Genomic DNA, 23,280 nt, shown 5'->3' on the forward strand with positions numbered 1-23,280 from the left:
ACTTCTTAGGTTTTAGTGAGCTTTCATTTAGCGCACTTCTACAGGCTTGAGATGCTCTGATAGTCTGAGCAAATGAAGAAAGTTAAAAACCTACAATCCCCAGCATGTCCTGTTAACAGTGTGGGTCCAGCACTTGAGTAAGTGGAGAGGCCCAGAATGCAATGCACTCCAGTCGCTCTGGGGGGCGCAGTTTCTGACTACGTGGAGAAAGGAGAGGTGGTCTGGGGAATGGCTGACCGGTCTTCTGGTTGTCTTAAAAATGTCTCCCTAGGCTCTTTCCTTGGTGTCTTTCCGGCGGCGGCAGCGGCGGATTGTGCAGACATGGCCAAGATTGAGGCTCGAGACCTTCGCGGCAAGAAGAAAGAGGAGCTGCTTAAACAGCTGGAAGACCTGAAGGTGGAGCTGTCCCAGCTGCGCGTCACCAAAGTGACAGGCGGCGCGGCTTCCAAGCTCTCCAAGATCCGAGGTGTTCGCAAATCCATCGCCCGTGTTCTCACAGTCATCAACCAGACGCAGAAAGAGAACCTCAGGAAATTCTACAAGGGTAAGAAGTACAAGCCCCTGGATCTGCGACCCAAGAAGACACGTGCCATGCGCCGCCGGCTGAACAAGCTCGAGGAGAACCTGAAGACCAAGCAGCAGCAGTGGAAGGAGCGGCTGTACCCGCTGTGGAAGTATGCGGTCAAAGCCTGAGCACTGGCGTCAATAAAACACAGACAAACTGGAAAAAAAAAAAAAAAAAAAAAAAAAAAAGTCTACCTAGGCATTAGAACAGTGGTTGCATGGCAAAGAGTCTGAATCAGGATGAAGTTGGGGAAGGATGAGGGATATGTGTCCATATTTCAGAATGAGAGCGTCCATTATTTTCAGAGGTAAAGCCTCAACGAGTCACTTGCCTTGGTCTATCATTTGACTTTGGAGTTAGAGAAATTTCTCCCAGATTCTGGCAATAGTCCTTTAAAAAAAAAAAATTGTATTACGACTGTCATTGAAAGAAAAAAAAACCTCTTTGTATGTATTTTTGTGGAAAGTAGGAGAGGCTGTGTCAGGCTGTTGGACAGATATGAGTTTTAACCAATTCTTTTGAAAATTTGTAACAAATAATGAAATCTTGGAGCAAATCTCTGTAGAAATGAGCACAGCTATTTATTTGATAATTTTTCACATGAAAAGCTTAATTTTGGAAGCATATTATAAAAGAATCACTGTGCATAGAGTACTTTATTCCAATGTTTATATTCATTTGGGCCTTGTTAGGACAATTCTGAAGTTAATAGTTACATTGATGGATGGCTCAACTGTTTTTTCCAGGTAAGTCTGTAAGGTTCGGGGAAAATTCTTTATAATAGATAGTTTGGGGGGTGGGGCTATATTAGAAAATATTGGTTAAATCAGCAGATAAATTCCATGTCTAACTGATGATTGCCCAAGCGAAAATGAACCCACGGTCAGCCAGTTTCTGTTCATAAATATGCCAGAGACTCCAGCAGATTGGAAGGTTGGCATTTCTGGTTTGAGCTGTGAAAATAACAAGGCCCAAGTATCCAGCGCAATGTTCTCTAATACCAGTTTCATTTTGCAAGGTCATGGTGTTCAAGGTCATCCTTAAGTAGCTACTGTTTTAGTTCAGTAAGGTCTCTAGCCCTTACTTCACTCCAGCTTTTAAAAAAAAAACAAAAAACACGTTTGTCTTTAAAACAACAGCACTGATATAAGCTAGAGCCATAGAATGCCTAAGGGTGAACACCAGCTTGTCGTTCCCTGGGGGTGAATACATATGTATACTTTAAGTTTCAGGTTAAACACCATCCCTCTTCTCTTACTCATTAAATGAATAAAACATCACCTTATTTATAAGATCATATGTATTAAAGTATTAGAATCTAATACAAATGAACCTTTATTAATGTAATGACCTTTCAAACTACACAGATCTTATCCAGTTCTTTTATATATATATATAACGTGTTATTTGTTTCAGGGGTACAGGTCTGTGCTTCATCAGTTTTACACAATTCACAGCACTCACCATAGCACATACCCTCCCCAATCTTATCCAGTTCTTTTTAAGAAATCTGCAATTTAGACATTATTATTATCCTTACTCTCTAGGTGAGGAAACTGACGACCAGCAGATTCCACGCCATTGGATGGTGGAACATGGGAGGTGAGCCCTGTTCCTGTGATGTGACCGGAGGTCCTTGGGCTACTACTCTAGGGCTCTTTCTACCATTGCAATGGTCTCTGAATATAGACTGTGCTTTTTTCTCCTGTATTGGAAAGGTTCCTTTGTCACAGTTTACATAGTAACTGCCTAGAAAATATTGTTTTATTTTAAAACTTTATAAAATCTGCCTAACAATATTACAGCAAGTTTGTTTAATATATAAGGGGGAAAACTGTTTCAATGTCAATGTGGAGACTCACTTAGGCCCCCCAGAATTAATATAAAGATTATTTTAAAGCAAAGACATTTGAGATTTAATAAATGCAGCAAAAAGCCTTCCTTTATAGAAATTTCTGGGAGTGGGGCTGCCAAGAATCCCCTCTCCAGGGGATTTTTATGGCCGTGAAGAAAAAAGCTAAGACCAGTCTGACTTGCATAAACATTATCACAAACTTTCTTATTTGTTCTCCTAGAAATCCATTTGTTCCTCCCATAGAAGCCTTTCCTTCTCCTCCTCCTCCCCCACATTGTTAGGTATATATAAACTCCCATCTTTACTGTTCAGAAAGCCACTCTTTTGTGTATTCCCATATGCATATAAATAAGTTTTGGTTGTTTCCCTGTTAACCTGTAAGTTTATATTTAATTTGCAGGCCTCCAATACTTGAACTTAAGAGGGTAGAATAAAAATGTTTCCTTCCCTACGCCATTACCTCAAATCAGATAGTTCTAATTTTTAACTGTAATAAAAAACATGTAACATAAATTAGATTATCTTCTTACGTATTTGAATCCAGTCTCTTTTACTGGCTTATTTTGTAGTAATTGCAATAAATCTATACCTTTTTCATAGATAATCATTCGATTAGATACAATTTATTGAGTACTATCTGGTGCCAGTAAGTGGGATAAGTTATTTCATGTTTTAGCCCATCCAATTTTCTTGTATCTTTAAGGTAGATATCATATTTTGTATATTGCAAATGAAAAGTTTGAAAATCAGAATGATTAACCAGCTTGGCAAATTGAACACAACTAATTAGCAAAGCGAGGATGGGTGCCTTGCTTTTCTTTAAAATTATCAATTTAATGACAATACATGATTCAGTCAAGGGGTCTTCCTGTAGTACATCTAACAACATTTGTTGGACCATTAGGTCACTTCCAGACTTCAATAAATAACAGAACTAGGAAGTGTTTTGAATGTTGCTTTTCCCACTATTTGGGTTACTTCTTTAGGATAGATTCTCAGAATGTAGAGTCAAACATTATGGATAATTTTGTGGTTCGTGATACATATTACCAAATTGCTTTGCAAAAGCATTTTTTTCAGTTTGTATAGTAACCATTGTTGAATCTAAGCTGTACTTTGCTTTTGTCCCACCTTTCTCTGGAAGACTTTTTTGAGTGTAATAGCTATAAAACAAATGATAAGTATCCATGGAGGGGTTTTAAAAACACTTTACAGATAGCTCCCCTAATGGCATGGGACTAGTGAAATATGGGATACACTGCTGGCCCTCAGGAAGGTAATCATGAACCAGTGGTATATTTAAAAACAGATAGGATGCCCAAATGCATATGTTAAGATAGTGTAATTCTCCCATTTTATCCCTCTCTGGTTGGATCCATGTTTAGGCTTTACAAACCAAAAAGGCAAAAATCTAAAAATGATTCCATTAAGGAATCAGAAAGTAAAGCTTGTGAATCAATATCCACAGAGGTGAAGTGATTCAACTGGGAAGAATCCCTGCAGTCTTCCGGGGGCATGAGAAGGAAGACCAACCCTGCCCCATGTGGGATGCGGTAAAAAGGACACAAGTTGTGAATAAGGGTAACCTGGATTGGAGAGTCAGCTCTTTTACCTACTTGCTGTGTGACTGTGGGCAAATACTGATCTCCTTGGGTCTCAGTTTCCTTATCTGTAACATGGGGATAATATCCTTTTCAAAGAGTTGCTGGAAGGACTGAATGAGGTAATGCAGTAACATAATCCACATGAGGAAGATACTCACTAAATACAGTATGCCGCCTCTCTGCCCCGGGGAGGGAGGGAGGAGAATGGAAGTCAGGACGGCCAAAGGAGCTTCCATTTTAACTGGAATATTTTGCATCTTTTGTACAAATGCACTAAGATCTGAAGCAAGTAGGAAAAAAAAAACAAAAAACATTTGTTAATCTGGAGACAGCGCTTGTTAAATTATTTTCTGTATTTTTTTCTGTTTTTCTCTTTAAGTTTTTAATTAAAATTCTTCTAGTGTCTGGCATATAGGGAACACGCATTATGGATTCAGATGTTTTCTCACATCCCTTGTCAGAAGCTGGCATCACTACTCTGGGACACAAGGAAACAAATTCTGGCTTGTAAACCTGAGCCGAAGTGGAAATGTGCCTCTAGGGAACTGCACACCCACCTTTTATAATGAAGTTCAACACATCAAGTTCACCCTCCACTGTGCATACTGGATAAATACAAGCGTCCCTGTACTGCCTTCTTTAGCATTACTACTCGGTGCAGAGACATGTGGTTTTATGTGATCTATAGTCTACAGCTGGCTTCCATTTTCCATATGGGATTTTCTATCAAGGAAAGCAGTTTACATTTTAATTTACTGTAGCATGCGACTCCTGCCAATGCATGTGTCACCATGATATCCACCCTGGAGCCCTCCCTTCCCGGCAACGATGTTTATGTAGTCTATACACTTTGTTTATAGTGTCCTTATGGAAATTCTGAATTTAGGCTTATGAAAGTAACTCTTACAGAGCTCCTGAATGTGGTGGACTGCTTTGAAAGGAGGCTTTCCTGAAGCTTATAATAAACCAGCTGATGACCATGTACAGCAGGGTGAGCTTAGAGATGACCTCAAGCTACCCTTACGTTGCAACAAATATTCATATAACACACAACACATTGTTCATCAACTCAGAGGGTTTTCAGCCTCTCAAACAACACTGGGCTCCTGAGTCGTTTTGTTGTTCTTTTTCAATCTCCCAGCTTCCCGTCTTTGTTCCCTCCCATTCTTCCCTCACCTTGATTCTGAGAAAGGAAAAGGGAGGGTTCTGGAAATAGAAATTAAATTAATTAAGCCCAACCAAGTGTGCATTGTGATGGACTCCCCCATTATTTCTATTCTATGGAAAAAGACTCATTGTTCACACAAGCTGGGCTCATTGAGAGCAGTATTCTTCCACTGCCAGGAAAAGAGAAAAATAGTCCCTTCCCTTCCCCTTCCTTCCCCTTCCCTTTCTTTCTTTCCTTCTTTCTTTCCTTCCTTCCTTCCTTCCTTCCTTCCCTCCCTCCTTCTTTCCTTCCGTTCTTTTATTGGCAGAATTGATGCAGGGGACACGTGGCTGTCAGCTCACTCAGGGGTATGCATAGAGGAATTTCAGAATATTTTAGATGTTACAAAATTGCAAGTTAACAGCTGACAGAGGTAGTTACGGAAATTAGTCTTTCAAATCATTTATCAGAGTGCTTACAATTCCCATTTCAAGGCAGGTGAAATAATAATGGATATTTGGAACTTGAATCCTATTCAATGCTTGCAAGAGAAAGACTATCTGCACCCAAATTCTTTGAATAAATGGAAGAGCCAGGACTGCCTGGGCAGATCTTGCTGCCACCACTGGTTTTTTTTTTTTTTTTTTCTTCAAGATTTTATTTGACAGAGAGAGACAGCGAGAGAGGGAACACAAGCAGGGGGAGTGGGAGAGGGAGAAGCAGGCCTCCCGCAGAGCAGGGAGTCCGATGTGGGGGCTCTATCCCAGGACCCTGGAATCATGACCTGAGCCGAAGGCAGACGCTCAACGACTGAGCCACCCAGGCGCCCCACCGCCACTGCTTTAACATGATGCTTAGCAGCAGCCAAGGGAAAAGACGAAGAGAGCTGATGCTCATTGCCATTAAACAAAATATTCCTCGTGAATCCATATGTCATCCGTGCTGCTCCCAGGCTGTTTGCAACCAGAAGTCAGAAAACAATCCTTAGCCTTAAATGTGACAGCGAAGGGTTTGGCTTCCTTCAAGAGAGAAGAGAAAACCCTTGTCATGAAAATGCTGCTCTCTTGCTCAAAAATGATTCCCTTGGTGTTCCCAAATATTAAAATGGCAACAGCCTTTTAAGCCAAAAAGCAAACTCCTCCAAGTAATTATAGTGCATAAAGGATAACTGGAAAATATGTTGTGGGAAATCAAGGGAAGGAAAGCTATTTTCCTTTTTGATATTTGGCAATATAGCACTTTTATGATATTTGGTTATGGCAGTGTAGCTCAGCTGGGTGGAAGGAAAACACCTAAAAACCCAAAGCCCATCAGTTTTACAATAGTGTTTCAATAGGGTTTCTGCTGAGATTTAGTGCAGTCCTAAGTGTCCTTTTGTGGGAACATCAATACAAGTATTCATAGAGTACTTTGCAAAACGATGTGGGCAAATGATATACAACCAAAATAAAACAAAAAAGACCAGTCAAGTTGAAAAACCCTGTTACCACCAGAAAACCCAGCACGAAGCAAATATTTTCATGTGATAATTTAAATGATGTGATAATTTAACCAAGATACGCAGTGGAAGACTTGTTTATCCTCTGCCTCTAATGTGGCCGTCTTAGGAAGGCACCCACTTTTAAAGATGGCATTTAATTACGAGAGCAAATTAGAGAAAATGCAAGAACGATCATAAAACCAAAATTTGGGGGAAATGCCACCTTGAATCTCTTCTGCCCTCTGCTGGGTATTGCATATATTCTCCTTGTTGGGGGCTGAGGTGGGGAGCAGGGTGTGCGGCAGGTGTGGATTTCTCCAACTCAATTCCTCCTAGAAAACAATGTTAAGGTGGGTCTGGATGTGACAAATATCTCCATTCTGCTGAATCTTATAGGTAAATATCATGGGAGTGAGTCAGGTGTTTTTTCTTTTCTTTTACTTGTTATAAAATTATGATAAAACATACATAAAATTTACCCTTTTAACCCTATTTAAGTGTACAGTTCAGTGGCATTAAGTACATTCATATTGCTTTGCAACCACCATCCATCACCAGAACATTTTTCACTTTGCAAAACTGAAATCTTATACCCATTAAACACGAACTCCCCCATTCCGCCTTCTCCCAGGCCCTGGCAACCGCCACTTGACTTTCTGTCTCTATGAATTTGACTACTCTAGGTACCTCGTATAGTATTCGTCCTTTAGTGATCTGGTGTTTATTTTTAAAGCTCATAATGAAATAGGAAAAGCACATCTAGGTAATAATGAGGAGAGAGGAAAGTAAAAGAGTATAGCATAGTATTGGCAAGCTTACAAAGGAGGCAGGGAGTTAACATAAAGTGACAAGTGGATAAACGGAACAGTGTAGCAAAGCCTGGCAAATGTCTCACGGTTCCAACTCCTTAGCTCAGAAGAAGCCGCACATAAGTAAATTGCACAAGGTACACAGCTACTATGTGGCAGAGCTTCGTTTGAGTCTAGGTTTTTGTGACTCTAAAGTTTCACCGCATTGATATTTTTATTTTATTAACCAATTTCCTCTAGTGCAGTTACTCATCTCTTACAACATTAAGAAATTCCCCACGGATAAAGAACAGGTCTCTTTCTCACACATACGTTGGTCACCTATCAATTAATTTTAATATGTTTGACTTCTGAGACCTTGAACCCCAAGTATCCTCTATTATCTTACCCTTGGTCTGAAACACTATAACTTAAGAGTGGCTATTTATTACCTAGAGCTTGGACCCCTTGAGGTCCTAGGATCTCGACAGTCATTGTCACTTGGGTTTACCCTGGTTCAGTAGGATTTTTTAGAGGGACCAGAAAGGAGGCAAAGTTCATCAAAGTCATTCCCACACTAGAAGTGAGAAGTGAGGAGAAGCTTCTAAACTGCATATCTGTAGAATCAGCAAAAGGATTAATTGGGACAAACAAACTACACTATTTTGTTTGTTTTTTAATAAGCACAGGTGTAGCCAACAACCAAGCAACAAAAAGAAAATTGAATTGTGGTGTGCTTTCCAGGGTTAGCACCTGGTCAGTAGCATGTTGGAACAGTGGGCATGGCTCGTGGATTCTGCTGGTGCCCCCTCAGTCAGCTCTGATGTCCTCAACATGGGATTCCTGGCATCTAGATTCTGTGTGTTGGGTTCTCTCCTTGCAAGGGCTTCAAGTCCCACTGAAAGTCAGAGTCTTTATTATCTTCTGCATTTCTAACGCTCTAGCTGTTGGTGTTCTTGTTTGCTTGACAAGTCTGTGCATTTGCTGGAGAAGCAATGTTCTCATCTTGTTAAATCTGTTTAAAAACAACAAGCAGATAGACTATCCTTCTCATTGCTGGTGCTGGCAGTGTTGGGGGGGAATGTTCTAGTTCTGCCAGACTGAGGGAGATCCTGCCCAGTGCTCCTCCCTGTACAGGCCCAGGGTAAGGGCCCAGTAAACAACAGCCATGGTTGGCATTCAGCACCCTGGGGAGATCCCATGCAGGAAAATGGAGCAAGGGCAACATTTATGCCTCTCTTCTCTTATTAAATGTCATCATGGAATCTGTTGACATTAGCTAGGCATCGCACTGGCTGATCCAGCTGATGTCCTCGGCATTCTTTGATGTCCTCCTGACACTCACACTCTCCATAACTCAGGCACCCATCCAGCACTCTCAGCTTTGCCCCCAGAAGGTGAGTTTCCAGCACAGTTTAGAAAAATAAAGAGAAATAAGAATGTCTTCATTTTCTTCAGATCATCCTGAAGCCGACTCTCAGGCAAGAATTTAGGTGCAGGGGGCTTCCTCGGAGGTTATCCCAGGGAGCAGAAGCAGGGAGTGCAATGAGACAGAAGAAGAAAGCCAACAAAGGGGACATGGATGAGGGGGCTGCAGGACACAGGGGAACTCAGTCCTTCTAGGAACTTTCTGAGAAACTGTGGAACATGCCTCAGGACCTAAGCATGGCCAGGCTGGGCACTTACCCAAGTTCTTCCCAGGGTTCTACTCTCCCACTCCCTGGATGTACCCGTGTGCAACCTGTATTGTTGAGAAGGCCCCAGGCAGAGTGTCACACTGTTCAGAAGAAAGGAGTGAAGGTGGAGAAAGCTCAAGGCCACAAAGCCTAGGTCTTTTACCATGAATCTGAGCCAGAGTCCAGGAGCTGGGAGCTTACTCTTACTTAGGAGATTTTAAAATGTGACACACTCACTCCTCTAGGACCTTCAAAATTATTTGATCCCACTGTTTGGTGACAGTAATAGATCTGGTTTCTTGGAATCCTTTGTCTGTGGGAGCAGTAGTGGTAATGGAAATAAAAAGTCACAAGGGGCACCTGGGTGGCTCAGTCAGTTAAACATCTGACACTTGGTTTTGGCTCAGGTCATGGTCTCAGGGTTGTGAGATCGAGCCCTGCATCGGGCTCCATACACAGCAGGGAGTCTGCTTGGAGTTTTTCTCTCTCCCTCTCCCTCTGCCCCTCCCCCCCAAATAAATAACCTTTTTTAAAAAGTCACAAAAGTCATGGCAACACTGGGCTGAAGCCAGGCTCCCCAAAAACATGACAAGCTGCCTAATTTTGAGGTGGCTTCCAATAAATATATTTTCTGATGGCCACAGAGGGAGGCACAGGTATGAAGATCTAGAGTAAACAAGTGGGCATAGATTCTTAGGAGGTTTTCCTGGTGGGACTGAAGACACCAAGCCAAAGAGGATGGCACTTTGTTGGCTTGTGGAAAAAGATCTTAAAGTGACTAGTAGGTTCATTCAGTTGCTTAGAGGTGATGAAAACCCACAGTTCCCTGGAATTCCCTTGATCCCCTAAAATTCAGACTGGATTGTGGTGCCTGGGTGGCTCAGTCATTAAGCATCTGCCTTCAGCTCAGGTCGTGATCCCAGGGTCCTGGGATTGAGCCCCACATCGGGGTCCCTGCTCAGCAGGAAGCCTGCTTCTCCCTCTCCCACTCCCCCTGCCTGTGTTCTCTCTCTCATTGTATCTCTCTCTGTCAAATAAATAAACAAAAATCTTTAAAAAAAAAAGAAGTCAGACTGGATTAATAGAAGTCAATCATCCCTGAGTATTTTTTTTGGCCAATGAAAAACTTATTTTGTCGATACAAACAGTTGTAATGATGATGCAAGTGTTTCTGGGTCCTGAGCACCCTGACAGGACCTAGAAGTGCCTGTGAATCATTTGATTAAGATGACACATATGTGTTCTCCTCCATCAGCCTTGGGTATATTTGCCATTTTATATCTCATGAATGGTTTTTTGGCTAATTTTTCTTGAGCTCTGTGCTATGCTGCTAAGGTTGCTATGATTCCTGAACCTGAAAAAGCAGTTGACAAATCCACTAAGGTAAGGTGCTACCCATGCTGAAAACTACTTGTGAGGTGGGGATCCCCTTTCACCATTTATGATTCATTCAACAATGCTTTGACCAAAATGACATGTCACAGGTTAGCAGAGGATCTGATGGGAAAAGATGGGAAGGGAACTTGCCCTTTGTGCACCGTCCTGTGTTTGGGGACGTGGGAGTGGGGATGTACTCGGGGGACATTAACTGTGTGTTCGTCTTGGCAGCTCAGGGGGAGAGTTCGTAAAATGCTGAGAATCTGGTGGCTTCGGGTAAGGGCCTGGGATACCATGATGAAAATTAGTCCTTGAGAGAGAGAAAGGTCATCAAAGGTCATTCCAATACCCTAGACGTGAGGAGGGAAGAGAGAACGTGAATAAATTTGTTCTCTTGGTGGTTTGAGTTTAGGGAATCTATTCATAGTTTGGGTCTTGGCTGTTGTGTGCTCAGAGATACTGAAGTCCTTCATAGTTAATTTTTATTTTAACAGGAGCTTGGGTCCATTCTGGAATGAAGGTTTAGGGTAGCCAAGAACCAAGTGTTGGAGCATGATATACGTGAATGTTGATGCAAATATTCTCTGGCTCATCCTCTAGGGACTGGGCCTACGGTCCCTCAGAGTGGGGCTTCAAAGGGACTAAACCCCCTGGAATCCTGATGAGAAGCTGCTCTATTCCCATCAGAGCAGCAAAAGCAATATGGAAGTGGATGGTTAGGAATTGGAGGTGGTGCCCACATGAGGCCACATGAGGCATTTTTGTCTTCATCTCCATGATCCCTTACGCTCTGTTCTTTCAGAGCGCCAGCACCGATATTAAGTATTGCAACACCATAGGCAGGACAGGGTAGTGGTGTTTCCGATCAGAGACAAGGACTCGGACTTGAGAGTGCTTTCAGTTACTTGCTTTGGGTGAAAAAGTTGTAAGTGCCGGAGCAGGACATAGAACCAGGTCTCAGACCCCAGGGTGTTGTGCTTTCTGCCCAGCAATCATGACTTTCTGTCTCCCATGTGTTTCAGCTGCGCCTTCTATTTCTGTACACCCATCTCCTTTCTTTCTTTTTTTCCCCTATCTACCTACCTACCTATTTCTATTCATGTAGGAAATGGCCTACCATGCAAGTTAGCCTTTTTTTTTTTTAATGCTTAGTCTATTTTTTTTTTTTTGAGAGAGAGAGAGAGCAAGTGCAAGTGGCGGCAGGGATGGGGGGCAGAGGGAGAGAGAGTGTCCCAAGCAACTCTACACTGAGCACAGAGCCCGACATGGGGCTAGATCCCATGACCCTGAGATCATGACCTGAGCCAAAATCAAGAGTCAGACGTTTAACCGACTGAGCCACCCAGGTGCTGCATGTAAGTTAGTCTTTAAAAGAATGGATAAGGGGCGCCTGGGTGGCTCAGATGGTTAAGCGTCTGCCTTCGGCTCAGGTCATGATCCCAGGGTCCTGGGATCGAGTCCTGCATCGGGCTCCCGGCTCAGCGGGGAGCCTGCTTCTCCCTCTGACCCTCTCCTCTCTCATGCTGTTTCTCTCTCACTCGCTCTCTAAAAAATAAATAAAATCTTTAAAAAAAATAAAAAATAAATAAAAAAAGGGATAAAATTGACTGCGGGACAATAGCCAAATTGCTATTGCTGGTAAAACATTTCTTTAATTTGAGCTAAATTCAGAATTTGTTGATAATTCACTCAAAGCATAATATGAGCTATCTGTCAAGACAGAAGTAATTAGTGATAATTCAATGAAAGGGGACAGTTTTAATTTATTAAAAAAGTCATTTAAGAACTTTAGACATTAACAAATTCATGTAGTTAATGTTTTTTGCTGTATATAAACAATTAATGTACTAAGTACTCTGTCCATTAAAGGCAGTTTAGCAGGGTCTCCATTTGGAAACACTTTGTAGATTATTTGTTTGAGTAACTCTATGTACTAGAGTATGATGTTATTAAGTGAAAATGAACTTGAGAAGACAGGCTATTGTTAGAAATTGCTATTCTATCATGGAATTGAACAAGACTCCAACCTTTATTATCAGAGAGCAGAAAAGGAGGCCAGGAAATAACACCACTTGGCCTCCGGGGAAGGCATAAAGCTCTTCTGCATTAACCCATCCCATTCCATGTCAGAGGAATTCTAAAGAGAATGGATCTGAGTAGAAGGGTATTCAATGACTCCCAGCTCTTAGATGTAGAGAATTTTGAGAAACAAGGAAAGAGGTTTTGATTCCAAGTCAGAATGGAAAGTTTTCTGTTTTTCCTTTCCCTCTCTGCAGATGTGCTCTCCTTTCTCCTGGCACTACTTCTGAAAAAGGGGTGAGGGGCTGCCTCCTCCTTCTACCTCCAGGAACCTATTGACCAGAACCAGATTCCACCTCCCTCCTCCTTGCTTTTCTTTTGCATGATTTCCCTTGGAATGGCTTTACCTGGCCTTTTGCATGGCAATAATTCGAGGGTCAGAATATGAGTCTGGGCCTAAGGGAAATGCATGTAGGAAGTATCTTTGTCAGTTTTGCCCCTTACTCTCATAGCTGTCCCATTTAAGAAGTGAGTCACTGAGCTTCCATTAAGGGTTTGATATTGGGTCTGAGCCCAAAGTCCCACTTAGCAATAAAGTGAAACTTTGCCCAGGCTTATGCTGTGTGTGTTGATCTATGCTGCACTAATTATCCATTGCTACATAACAAATTATTCTAAAATTTAGTGGCTTAAAATATTAAACTTTTATTGTCGCATGGGTTTTGTGTGTTAGAATCTAAGCAGCTTAGCTGGGTGTTTTTAGTTTGGATCTCTCATGAGGTTGCGGTCATAATGTTGGCTAGGGCTGCAACCATCTGAAGGTTGGACTGGGGCTAGAAGATGAATTTCAAGATGGCCCTCTCACATGGCTGTTAAGAAGTCTGTCTCAGTTGTTGCTAGGTGTTGGCAGGAGTCCTAAATCCCTATCACTTCAACCTCTCTACAGGGCTGTTTAATTGAATGCCTTCCTGACATGGCAGCTAGCATTCCTTCAGAGTAAGTGATTCAAGAGAGAAGATAGAATGGGCAAGGAGAAAACTGCAATGCCTCTTAGGACCTAGTCTCAGAAGTCACACACCATTGCATCTCTTTGTTAGAACTTAAGCCCACACTCAAGGGTAGGGGAATTAGGCTCTATCTTTTGAAGGGAGGAGTACCAGATAATTGGTGGACATATTTTGAAACTACCACACAATCCAAAGACTGCTACTGCTCACCAATCTCTGTGTGTCTCCTTTTGTGTTGGGCACACATCTGAATTTTATATCCTTACTCCTTTTTGTCACCTTTGTTTTTGGAATCAGACTCTTACCTCTGTGACTGAAATTGAGTCCATGCATGTCAGGAGAAGTGATGCTCATTTCTTCCAGGCCTGGCCTCTTAGAAGCCCATCCTCAATGGCCTTGGAGGCATGTTGAAGATGTTGCCTCTGAGCTCCTAGCATCACAAGCTGAAAGGAGCCATGGTGTGACAAATAGAATGGCTCTGTTGTCTCCAGTGGTCTGTGATCTGAGGAAGTAAAACACTTTAATCATTTTAGATGCAGATTTCTGGGTTTATCTCTTATAGCACCTAGATTTATTTACTCTAATAGGATATCTTCAAGAGGGACTTAAGGAAATGATGTAAGGTATGAATATGAGTGTAGGATAACTATGTAATTTTTCACATGTTATCATGGAAAAATTTGGGGAAAATGTAAAATACAATGCTAGTGGTAATTTGGGGATAGTTTTTACTTCTTTAATACTTGCTTTTGGGGTATTTTCCAAATTTTCTGGTGTTTGTCATAAAATATAAAAATAAAAATAAATATTTATTTAAATATAAAATATTTATATTTTATATATAAATATATATAAACTTAATATAAAGTTATATTATAAAATATATAACTTATTATCTTTATTAAAATTTATTAAATTAATAAATTAATTTAATTAATAAATTAAAATATATTTTATAATATAAAGTTATATTATAAAATATATAACTTATATATTTAAGTTAATATATAAGTATATTATATATACTATATATATAATATATATATAAAAATATAACTTATTATCTTTATTAAAAAATTTTATTCAAGTATAATTGACATATAACATTATATTAGTTTTGGGTGTACAACATAATGATTCAATATTTGTATATATTACAAAATGATTACAGTAATAAGTCTAGTTAATATCCATCTTCATTCATAGTTACAATTTTTTTCTCTTCTGATGGGGACTTTTAAGGTCTACTCTCTTAGCAACTTTCAAATATGCCATACAGTATTATTAACTATAATCACCATGCTGTACATTACATCCCCATAAATTATTTTATAACTGGAAGTTTGTACTTTTGACACCCTTCACCCATTTCATCCATTCCCACCCTCTGCGTCCAGTAACCACCAATCTGTTTTCTGTATCTAGGAGCTTATTTTTTTGTTCATTTGTCTGTCTGTTTTTAGATTTCACATATGTATGAGATCATATGATATTTGTCTTTTTTTGCCTGACTTATTTCACTTAGCATAATGCCCTCAAGTTCCATCCAGGTTATTGCAAATGGCAAAATTTAATTATTTTTTATGGCTGAGTAGCATTCTGTTGTATATGTATACAGACATACATACATACATACATACATACCACATATTCTTTCTTTCTTTCTTTCTTTCTTTATTTGAGAGAGAGAGAATGAGAGACAGAGAGCATGAGAGGGAGGAGGGTCAGAGGGAGAAGCAGACTCCCCGCCGAGCAGGGAGCCCAATGCGGGACTCGATCCCGAGACTCCAGGATCATGACCTGAGCCGAAGGCAGTTGCTTAACCAACTGAGCCACCCAGGCGCCCCATACCACATATTCTTTACCCATGCATCCATTAATGGACACTTACGTTGTTTCCCTACCTTGGCTATTATAAATAGTGCTACAATAAACATGGGAGTAAAAATATCTTTTTGAATTAGTGTTTTTGTTTTCTTCAGGTAAATACCCAGAAGTGGAATTGCTTGATCATATGGTAGTTCTATTTTTAATTTTTTGAGGAGCTTCCATACTGTTTTCTGTAGTGGCTGTACCAATTTGGATTCCCACTAACAATGCACAAGAGTTCCCTTTTCTCCATATCCTCACCAACACTTGCTTCTTCTTGTCTTTTTGATAATAGTCATTCTAACAGGTATGAGGGGATACCTAACTGTGGTTTTGATTTGCAATTCCCTGACAACTAGTGATATTGACCATCTTTTCATGTATCTGTTGGCCATCTGTAGGTCTTCTTTGGAAAAATGCCTATTCAGATCCTCTGCCCATTTTTTTTTTAAAGATTTTATTTATTTATTTGAGAGAGAGAATGAGATAGAGAGCATGAAAGGGGGAGGGTCAGAGGGAGAAGCAGACTCCCCGCTGAGCAGGGAGCTGGATGCGGGACTCGATCCCAGGACTCCAGGATCATGACCTGAGCCGAAGGCAGTCGCCTAACCAACTGAGCTACCCAGGCGCCTGCCTCTGCCCATTTTTTAATCAGATTAGGGCTTTTGCTATTGAGTTATGGGAGTTTTATATATTTTGGATATTAACCCAATATCAGATATATGATTTGCAAATATTTTCTTCCATTTGGTAGGCAGATTTCTCTTCTTTATGATTTCATTTGTTGTGCAGAAAGAAGCTTTTTAGTTTGATGTAGTCCTACTTGTTTCTTTTTGCTTTTGTTGACTTTGCTTTTAGAGTCAGATCCACAACTTATCTTTAAAAAAGCAAAATACTAATTTTGTGAAGATAATGAATCCTTATCTCTATTCTTATTTTTACCACTACTTTTATTTTTGTTTTTCTTTTCTCTCACTTTGATGACTTATTTTCTTTAAACTTTTGGCATCCAGTGACCAAGATGCAGTTGATTATCTACTCAAGAAAGCTAGTTACATGCCCCTCTTGTCACCTCCTACGTCAATTGAGATTCCCCAGATAGTAGAGATTCATAACAGGAGAGGGCTAAGTCAGAAGATCTGTTGGGACTTCAGCATAGACCAGGCAGGAGGAAGAAGCCAGGATCTGATGTGCCAGGTGGGCATAGATGAACTATGAGAAATAGCTGTTTATGGCTCTAATTCAGTCTTGGTTTTGCTTTTGCATTTTGTAATTCCTTGCTTTTTTGTATTTTTTTCTTTCAGTCTACAAATTCCTATCACATCTATTCTTTCTTCTCAACTCTTCTGTCCTTGGAGTTCCCTGATTCTATTTTCTGGAGGTCATGTCCTCCATGTCTTTTTGAAGACACCAAGCCAATGCCTTCTAAAATTTTCCTTTCTCCTCCTTCCTTCCTTCTTTCTTTTCTCCTTGGTTTTTGAAACACATTTTTTTTTAAGATTTTATTTATTTATTTGAGAGAGACAGAGATAGCATGAAAGAGCATGAGCGGGAAGGAGAGGGAGACGCAGGCTTCCTGCCGAGGAAGGAATCTGATGTGGGGCTCGATCCCAGGACCCTGGGATCATGACCTGAACCGAAGGCAGATGCTTAACCGATTGAGCCACCCAGGTGCCCCTGAAACACATTTATATATATATGCTATTCTAAGTTTTCAGGAAACATTCCCTTTTCCATATGCTTCAGGATATTTTATGCATCACCTTGTGTTTTTCATTTGTTTGTTTGTTTCCACATATTTTAATAGGAAAATATCTTTCTAGGCCAACAGATGAGATGCTTAGCCTAGAGGGTATCAAAGAGGTTCAAAGAGGAATAAGAAAGGTACCTGCCTCCTGGGCCTACCATCCCAACATTTATCAATACATCCTAACTAACAGTCATGGTACCGAATACTAACCTTACATCAGAGGGAAGAATGGAGCATTCTGGGGGTGTAGAAGGGGGAGCAAGTAACACTGCCTAGAGACATCAGAGAAGCTTTGAAAAGAAGGGTAAATTTGAACCATATCTTGAAGAATGAGTCATAATTCACCCAGCAGAGTACAGGAGGAAACAGTACATGCAAAGTTGTGGAGATGAAGAGAGCAAGTAATTTGGGATAGTGATAGTATAGGGTGATGTCCAGGGCCAGCAGATGACTGCAGAGGGATAGGCAGAAGGCCATTATGAAGAAACTCGTGGCCCATGCTGGTGATTTTAGATTGCACTTGGAGTTTAAAAAAGGACCAACTGTTGGGTTTTAAGTAAGGGGATGATGTAAAGAGTTCTGCATTTGAAAAGCGCATGGCAGCATGGTGGCAGTATAAAGGATGTATCCAAGAGGCTGCCACTGCAGATGGGGCGATTTCCCATACTCCCTGAGGGACTCCTGGAGACACAAGTGTCCCTGGCCAAGAGGCTACCAATTATTGTGAAAATACGTTTTAATGGTCGTTCTTTCAAAAGAATCTTATTAACCATTTTTCTTCCTTCTATTTAAATATAAATATTTCTATTATATGAAGCATTTAAAATAGCCGTGGATTGCTCTTTCCAGTTAAAAACATGTTTTATGTGCTTGTACCTTGTTTATAGGCTGCTTTTGCCTTTGAATAATCTGAAAATCTCCTCAGAAGTGTGTTGTTTCCCTTTAAGACACTTCCAAACCAATTTCTCCTCCTGTGTCTCCCATGTTCTATTCTCTGGACTTTGGAGACATTAATATGCAGGTCAGTTTGTGTCTGTTGCCTTCTCTACATCTCCTGGGACCTAAAGAGGTGTGTAAGCCTGCCAGTCCCCTTTCCAGGACCTTGTATTCTTGGTCCCATCATGACATCTGCCAGGCTGTGTTTGTTCACTGGGGCTTTTGGCAGCTCCAGTTGCTTGTGAAAATGAGATGATTTATGTAAGACAAAGAAATGCTGCCAAAATATCAGGAGTTGTGCTGTGTCAGGTAGCTGCAGGTTCTCTGCATGGAACAATAGTTGTTGGAGAGTCATTAGCAATTACTTTACGGCAATTTTCTGAGGTGGGGTAAATCTTTTCTCCAGCAATCCGTTTGCATAGGAGCAGAGATGCCAAGAGAATGAAATTCTCTGCCTGTGTTCCTTGGTCCTTGCAGGAGTCCTTCTATGGTAGAGATTATATGGTGCCTCTCCTGTTGAGGATCCTTATTCTACGGGATGCTCAAAGGCATCAGAATATTTCTCTGAATTATAGAAGCCAGTGAGTAAAGAATAATCAATGGGGCAAAAGGAGTCCCAGGAATGTATTTCTTTGAAGAAGGCTATGGGGAATTACACAGCGCTGATATTTCTCCTAATTGTTGAAGAGATCTGTTTGGATCTTTATGACCTGTACTAGTCTGCTAGAGCTGCCGTAACAAAATGCCACAGACTGGGTGGCTTAAACAACAAAAATCTATTTTCTTGCAGTTATGGAGGTTGGATGTCCAAGCTCAAGGTACTGTTGGGGTTGATTTGTGGTAAAGGCTCTCTTTCCAGCTTGCAGATGGCACCTTGTTGCTGTGTCCTCACATGGCCTTTCTTCTGTGCACATAACAAAGAGAGAGGGAGCTCTCTGGTATCTGTCTCTTCCTCCTTTTTTTTTTTTTTTTTGTAAGATTTATTTATTAGAGAGAGAGAGTTGGGGGGGGAGGGAGAGAGTGTCTTAAGCAGACTCCATGCCCAGCGTGGAGCCCAACATGGGGTTGCATCTCACGACCCTGAGATCACAACCTGAGCCGAAAATGAGTCAGATACCCAACCGACTGTGGCACCCAGGTGCCCCGTCTCTTCCTCTTTTTAGAAGAACACCTGTCCTATTAGATTAGGGCCCTGCCCTTATGACTTCATTTAACTTTAATGACCTTCATAAAGGCCCTATCTCCAAATGCAGTCACAGTGGGGACTAGGGCTTCAACATATGAATTTGGGGGAGTGGGGGAACAAAATTCAGTCCATAACATGGCCTGACCAGGAAAATGAACACAGAGCCTGGAAACCATGAAGGCCAGGGACTGGGAATTTGAGCTTGGACCTCAGAATTAACTGGATCCCTGGGCATTCTGTGAACCCAAGGGCAGACCCTACCACCTCTTCAAAAGGTTTTGCCTAGGAAAGGATTCCCTGTTGGTCCTTGGTGGGGCCAAAAGGAAGGGCTGCTTGGGACAGTGGTGTGTCTTAGAAGACGTGAGTAAAAAAGCCAGACTAGAGAAATTAGGGATTTTAAAAAAAGAAGCCACTCTGGATAAAATCCATCACTCTCTCAGCTCATGGCTCTCTTCATACCCCTTTCTTTCCTGGTCTCTAATGTTCTCAATGAACTCCAAGTGGCCTTCTGACAATCCCAGGGCTTACTCATTATTGTCCCCATCTTCCCTTGCCTTGTGAGGTGAAGAGACCTGTATTTTATTACACAAAGACAATCTCAAGGAAAATGCTGAAACACCCCCAAGCAAGAGACAATTCTCATCCTTTGTTTCAAGGGACTGTATCTGCCCTTTGGGGGGCAGGCAGAGGGTGGAAGCAAACACATTTCTACAGAAACACCCACACACCAGATCAAAGGCAATGTTTCCCAAAGTGCATTTTGTGAAATTGGGCCCTACAAAATATTCTGGGAGGAAGGAGTTAAGTGGACAAATACTTGAGAAAATAGAGAATATTATTTTCTTTTCATAGAGATTCATATCCCCAAGAACAAAAACAAGAAATACTGCAAAAACAAAAAACAAACTGTTTAACTTTTCTTAACCCAGAATTTCCTAGTTAAGTGACCAGATAAGCTAACCTTCTTTGAAGAGCAGAAACTTCTTTGGAAAATATTATTCCAGGTTTCTACTGGTCATGTTGGGAATGGGATGACATAAAGAACCAAAATCACAAGATAAGGTCTATGGTCACGCAATTTATTCCCTCCCAGAGAGCCCTTAAGCAATCCCAAAGAAATGGAAATCCATGCTCATTTTAGCCATTGTCTGCAACTTCCCTTCCTAATGCCATTCCATTGTATTCACCATAACCTTCTTCCACATATCCACTCCAAGTCTGCAGGAAAAGTGTTTCTTTTCATATTGTCTTAAACTTAGAAAAGGGACATCTGGTCCCCATCAAGCTACTAGGTAAGACACTTTTGTGTAATTGAAGTTGAAAAGCATGATTGCATGCTGACTCAGGTATCTCCACCTATGTTAAACAAGGCCATCCTGGCCTTTCTTCAGGGATCATATGCTATTTTCTGTATTTCCTTAATACCTGTCTATGCTGCCTCACCTATAAATTGGGGCAGTTACTAACACCAGTCTTGCCTATCTCCAAGGTTGGTGACAAAGATTAATAAGGCGAAGTTCAAAGAGGCAGTGTTTATTTGGAAAAGAACTGTGAAAAAATACAAGGTGGTATTATTACCCTAAGAAATTTATAGGGAACTGCAGAGTCCAAAGAGACTTCAAAGTCAAATGCAGACCTTGAGTCTGGTTCTGGAAGCAGAGGGAGGACAGTGAGTGCTAGAAAAGGTGGAGTTCTAGAGAACAGGAGTGGAGGGTCCATACTAGGGACTGGTCAATTGTCCAATGATTGATTGTCTCGTCAAAAAGACTTGGTCTTGCTAAAATCTTGGGGATGCCAGGATAATCTAAAACTGCTTTGGAGTTTAGGGCCCTAAGGGAAATAATAAAGGAGACAGACATTCTCTTGCTTTATACCTGGACTATAAGATGGTTTTGGTAAATCGGGGGAAATACGGTGCTGTCCTCTAGTGACAGCAGAAGCAGCATTAGCAAGCCTCATCCAAGGTGTCCAGAACACAGGTGAAAAGAAGGTCCATATCATGTGTTCGTAACCAACATGGCCTTAATGTCCATGACATCTCAAAGGCTGGCTAAGTTGGTGGACTATGTGGCTCTTGATCTCAGGGTTGTGAGTTTGAGACCCACAACCTACCTAAAAATAAAATCTTAAAAAAGAAAAAAAGGATTCCCTGAAATAGATTCTGGGGAGGCTTGGCAGTGGTTTTTAAGTCCTACAGTAACAAGTAAGAAAAAGTGCTAATGGAAGAACAATTGTTACTGTTAATTTGACCCCACTTTGAACTTCAGCCTTTACTCCTGCAGCACATCACCACCTTTTTTCCAGAGTACTACTGACATACCTGCTAAAATAACCTAACATCCCTGCTCTCTGCATGGTGTTCAAGAGCATTTGCTCTAAAGCTATGCAGCCACATTCAAATCCTGATGCTTCTACTTACTACCTGTGTGAGCTCGGGCCAATTACTTAATCTCTCTAATCTTCAACTTCCTTATCTGTAAAATGGGTAAATAGCAAAGCAAAGACAAAAATTCAGTAGTGTTCTGAGGGTGTGCAGAGAGAGGGCAATTGGCTGAGATGGCCATCTGGAAAATGCTCTTGGACTGATCAGTTCTCAGGAGGTAGTGAAGAGATAGAGAAGAAGGAAGCCCGGGAGGAGAGGTTGAGGCCAGATCAGAGAGGACTTAGGACACCATCCTAAAGGGTTTACATAAACTCGAACAACCCTAAGACATACATACTCTTCAGCTATGGAGTTGAAGCTGCCTACACTCTAAGAACTTGTTTCTATTTCTGTCTGTATATGCACCTAGATGAAAAGAGTTCCTTATTCATAATGTAATAGAGTCCTGCACTCCTTACCTGGAGTGTGTAGCTCCAGTCATCCAACACAACTGTGAAACAACAGGAGCTAAACAGGCTTCTACATCTTTCCATGTCAAGAGAACTAAGGAACCTCCCCAGGCTTTCATCTCTCCACCCATCTTCCCACCCACCGACCAATTCGTCCACCTCTCCATGCCACAAACACTGCCTGCTCTGGATAAGGCCCTCTCTGGCGTACTGGAGATATAGATATGAATAAAATATGATACCTGCCCCAAAGCAGTACACAGCCTAGTTTAGGGGATGTACATACAAGCAGACATGCCATGACCCAGTGGGCTAAATGCTTTGGGAGAGGTTGGAATAGAGAGTGATGGGGTCCCTGAGGGAGGGTGGGGAGGCTTCACTGATGGGGATATTTGAGATGGGTCCTGAAAGGTGAATAGGTGTTTCCTGGGACTGGCATCTTGAATGTGAATTGCATGTAAAATAACATAATATTTTTTGTGTTGACTATTTGTTTTCATGGCAAAGGAGAGAAATGAGGTAAAATTAGCTCAGAGCCCACATATGTCAGGTACTCTATTGGGTGCTTCTTTAAAAATCTTTTTACTTAGTCCATTGTGAGATAAGCACCGTGCTTATCTTCTTTTACTGATGAGAAAACTGAGGCTCAGAGACAATAAATAAATTGACTCAACATCTCACAGCTAGAAAATGCTCAAGGAGGAAATAAAAGTGGCTTAAAGCTTTCTATTTGGGTTTAGAAATAATAATAACAATGATTTATTGAGCACTTGCTATGTATCAGCAATGGTTCTAAGCACTTTACATGTACTAGTTCATATAATTCTTACACTCACCCTGAGAGGTAGGTTCAGTTATGATCATCTCCGTACTATAAATGAGCAAACTGAAGCAGAGGTTGAAATAACTGGTACTGGGGCATGTGGGTGGGTCAGTCAGTTAAGGGTCTGACTCTTGGTTTCAGCTCAGGTCATGATCTCAGGGTCCTGGGATCCAGCCCTGAGTTGGGCTCTGTGCTCAGTGGGGAGTCTGCTTTTCTCTCTCTCCCTCTGTCCCTCCTCCACCCACCCACCCCCACTTGTGCACACTCTTTCTAAAATAATAAATAAATACTTAAAAAAGAAAGAAAGAAAGAAAGAAAGAAAGAAAGAAAGAAAGAAAGAAAGAAAGAAAGAAAGAAAGAAAGAAA

At 41.1% G+C, this 23,280-nt stretch overlaps 1 protein-coding gene and 1 long non-coding RNA gene across 2 annotated transcripts in view; one reads left to right on the top strand and one right to left on the bottom strand.

The window, feature by feature from the left end:
• Positions 1–269: 269 nt before the first annotated feature.
• LOC118020971 (60S ribosomal protein L35-like) lies at positions 270–725 on the top strand. Its single transcript, XM_035020927.1, has one exon. It carries the CDS (start codon positions 322–324, stop codon positions 691–693), a length of 372 nt encoding a protein of 123 aa, XP_034876818.1. The 5' UTR covers positions 270–321; the 3' UTR covers positions 694–725.
• Positions 726–4,204: 3,479 nt separating this feature from the next.
• The window catches only part of LOC118020975, a 51,602-nt gene continuing 32,526 nt past the window's right edge, over positions 4,205–23,280 (bottom strand). Inside the window, exons 5-6 of the long non-coding RNA XR_004682068.1 lie at positions 13,824–14,020; positions 4,205–4,304 (exon numbers count right to left, since the gene is read on the bottom strand). This is a non-coding gene — a long non-coding RNA (uncharacterized LOC118020975). The remainder of the gene's footprint in view (positions 4,305–13,823; positions 14,021–23,280) is intronic.

The sequence above is a fragment of the Mirounga leonina genome, unplaced genomic scaffold (assembly GCF_011800145.1).
Source record: "Mirounga leonina isolate KUSES-001 unplaced genomic scaffold, KU_Mleo_1.0 Mir_174, whole genome shotgun sequence".
In the NCBI taxonomy this organism is placed as follows: domain Eukaryota; kingdom Metazoa; phylum Chordata; class Mammalia; order Carnivora; family Phocidae; genus Mirounga; species Mirounga leonina.

Bases quoted from the DNA above. Each gene is read 5' to 3' on its own strand.
- LOC118020971 (XM_035020927.1), top strand. From the start codon at position 322: ATGGCCAAGATTGAGGCTCGAGACCTTCGCGGCAAGAAGAAAGAGGAG.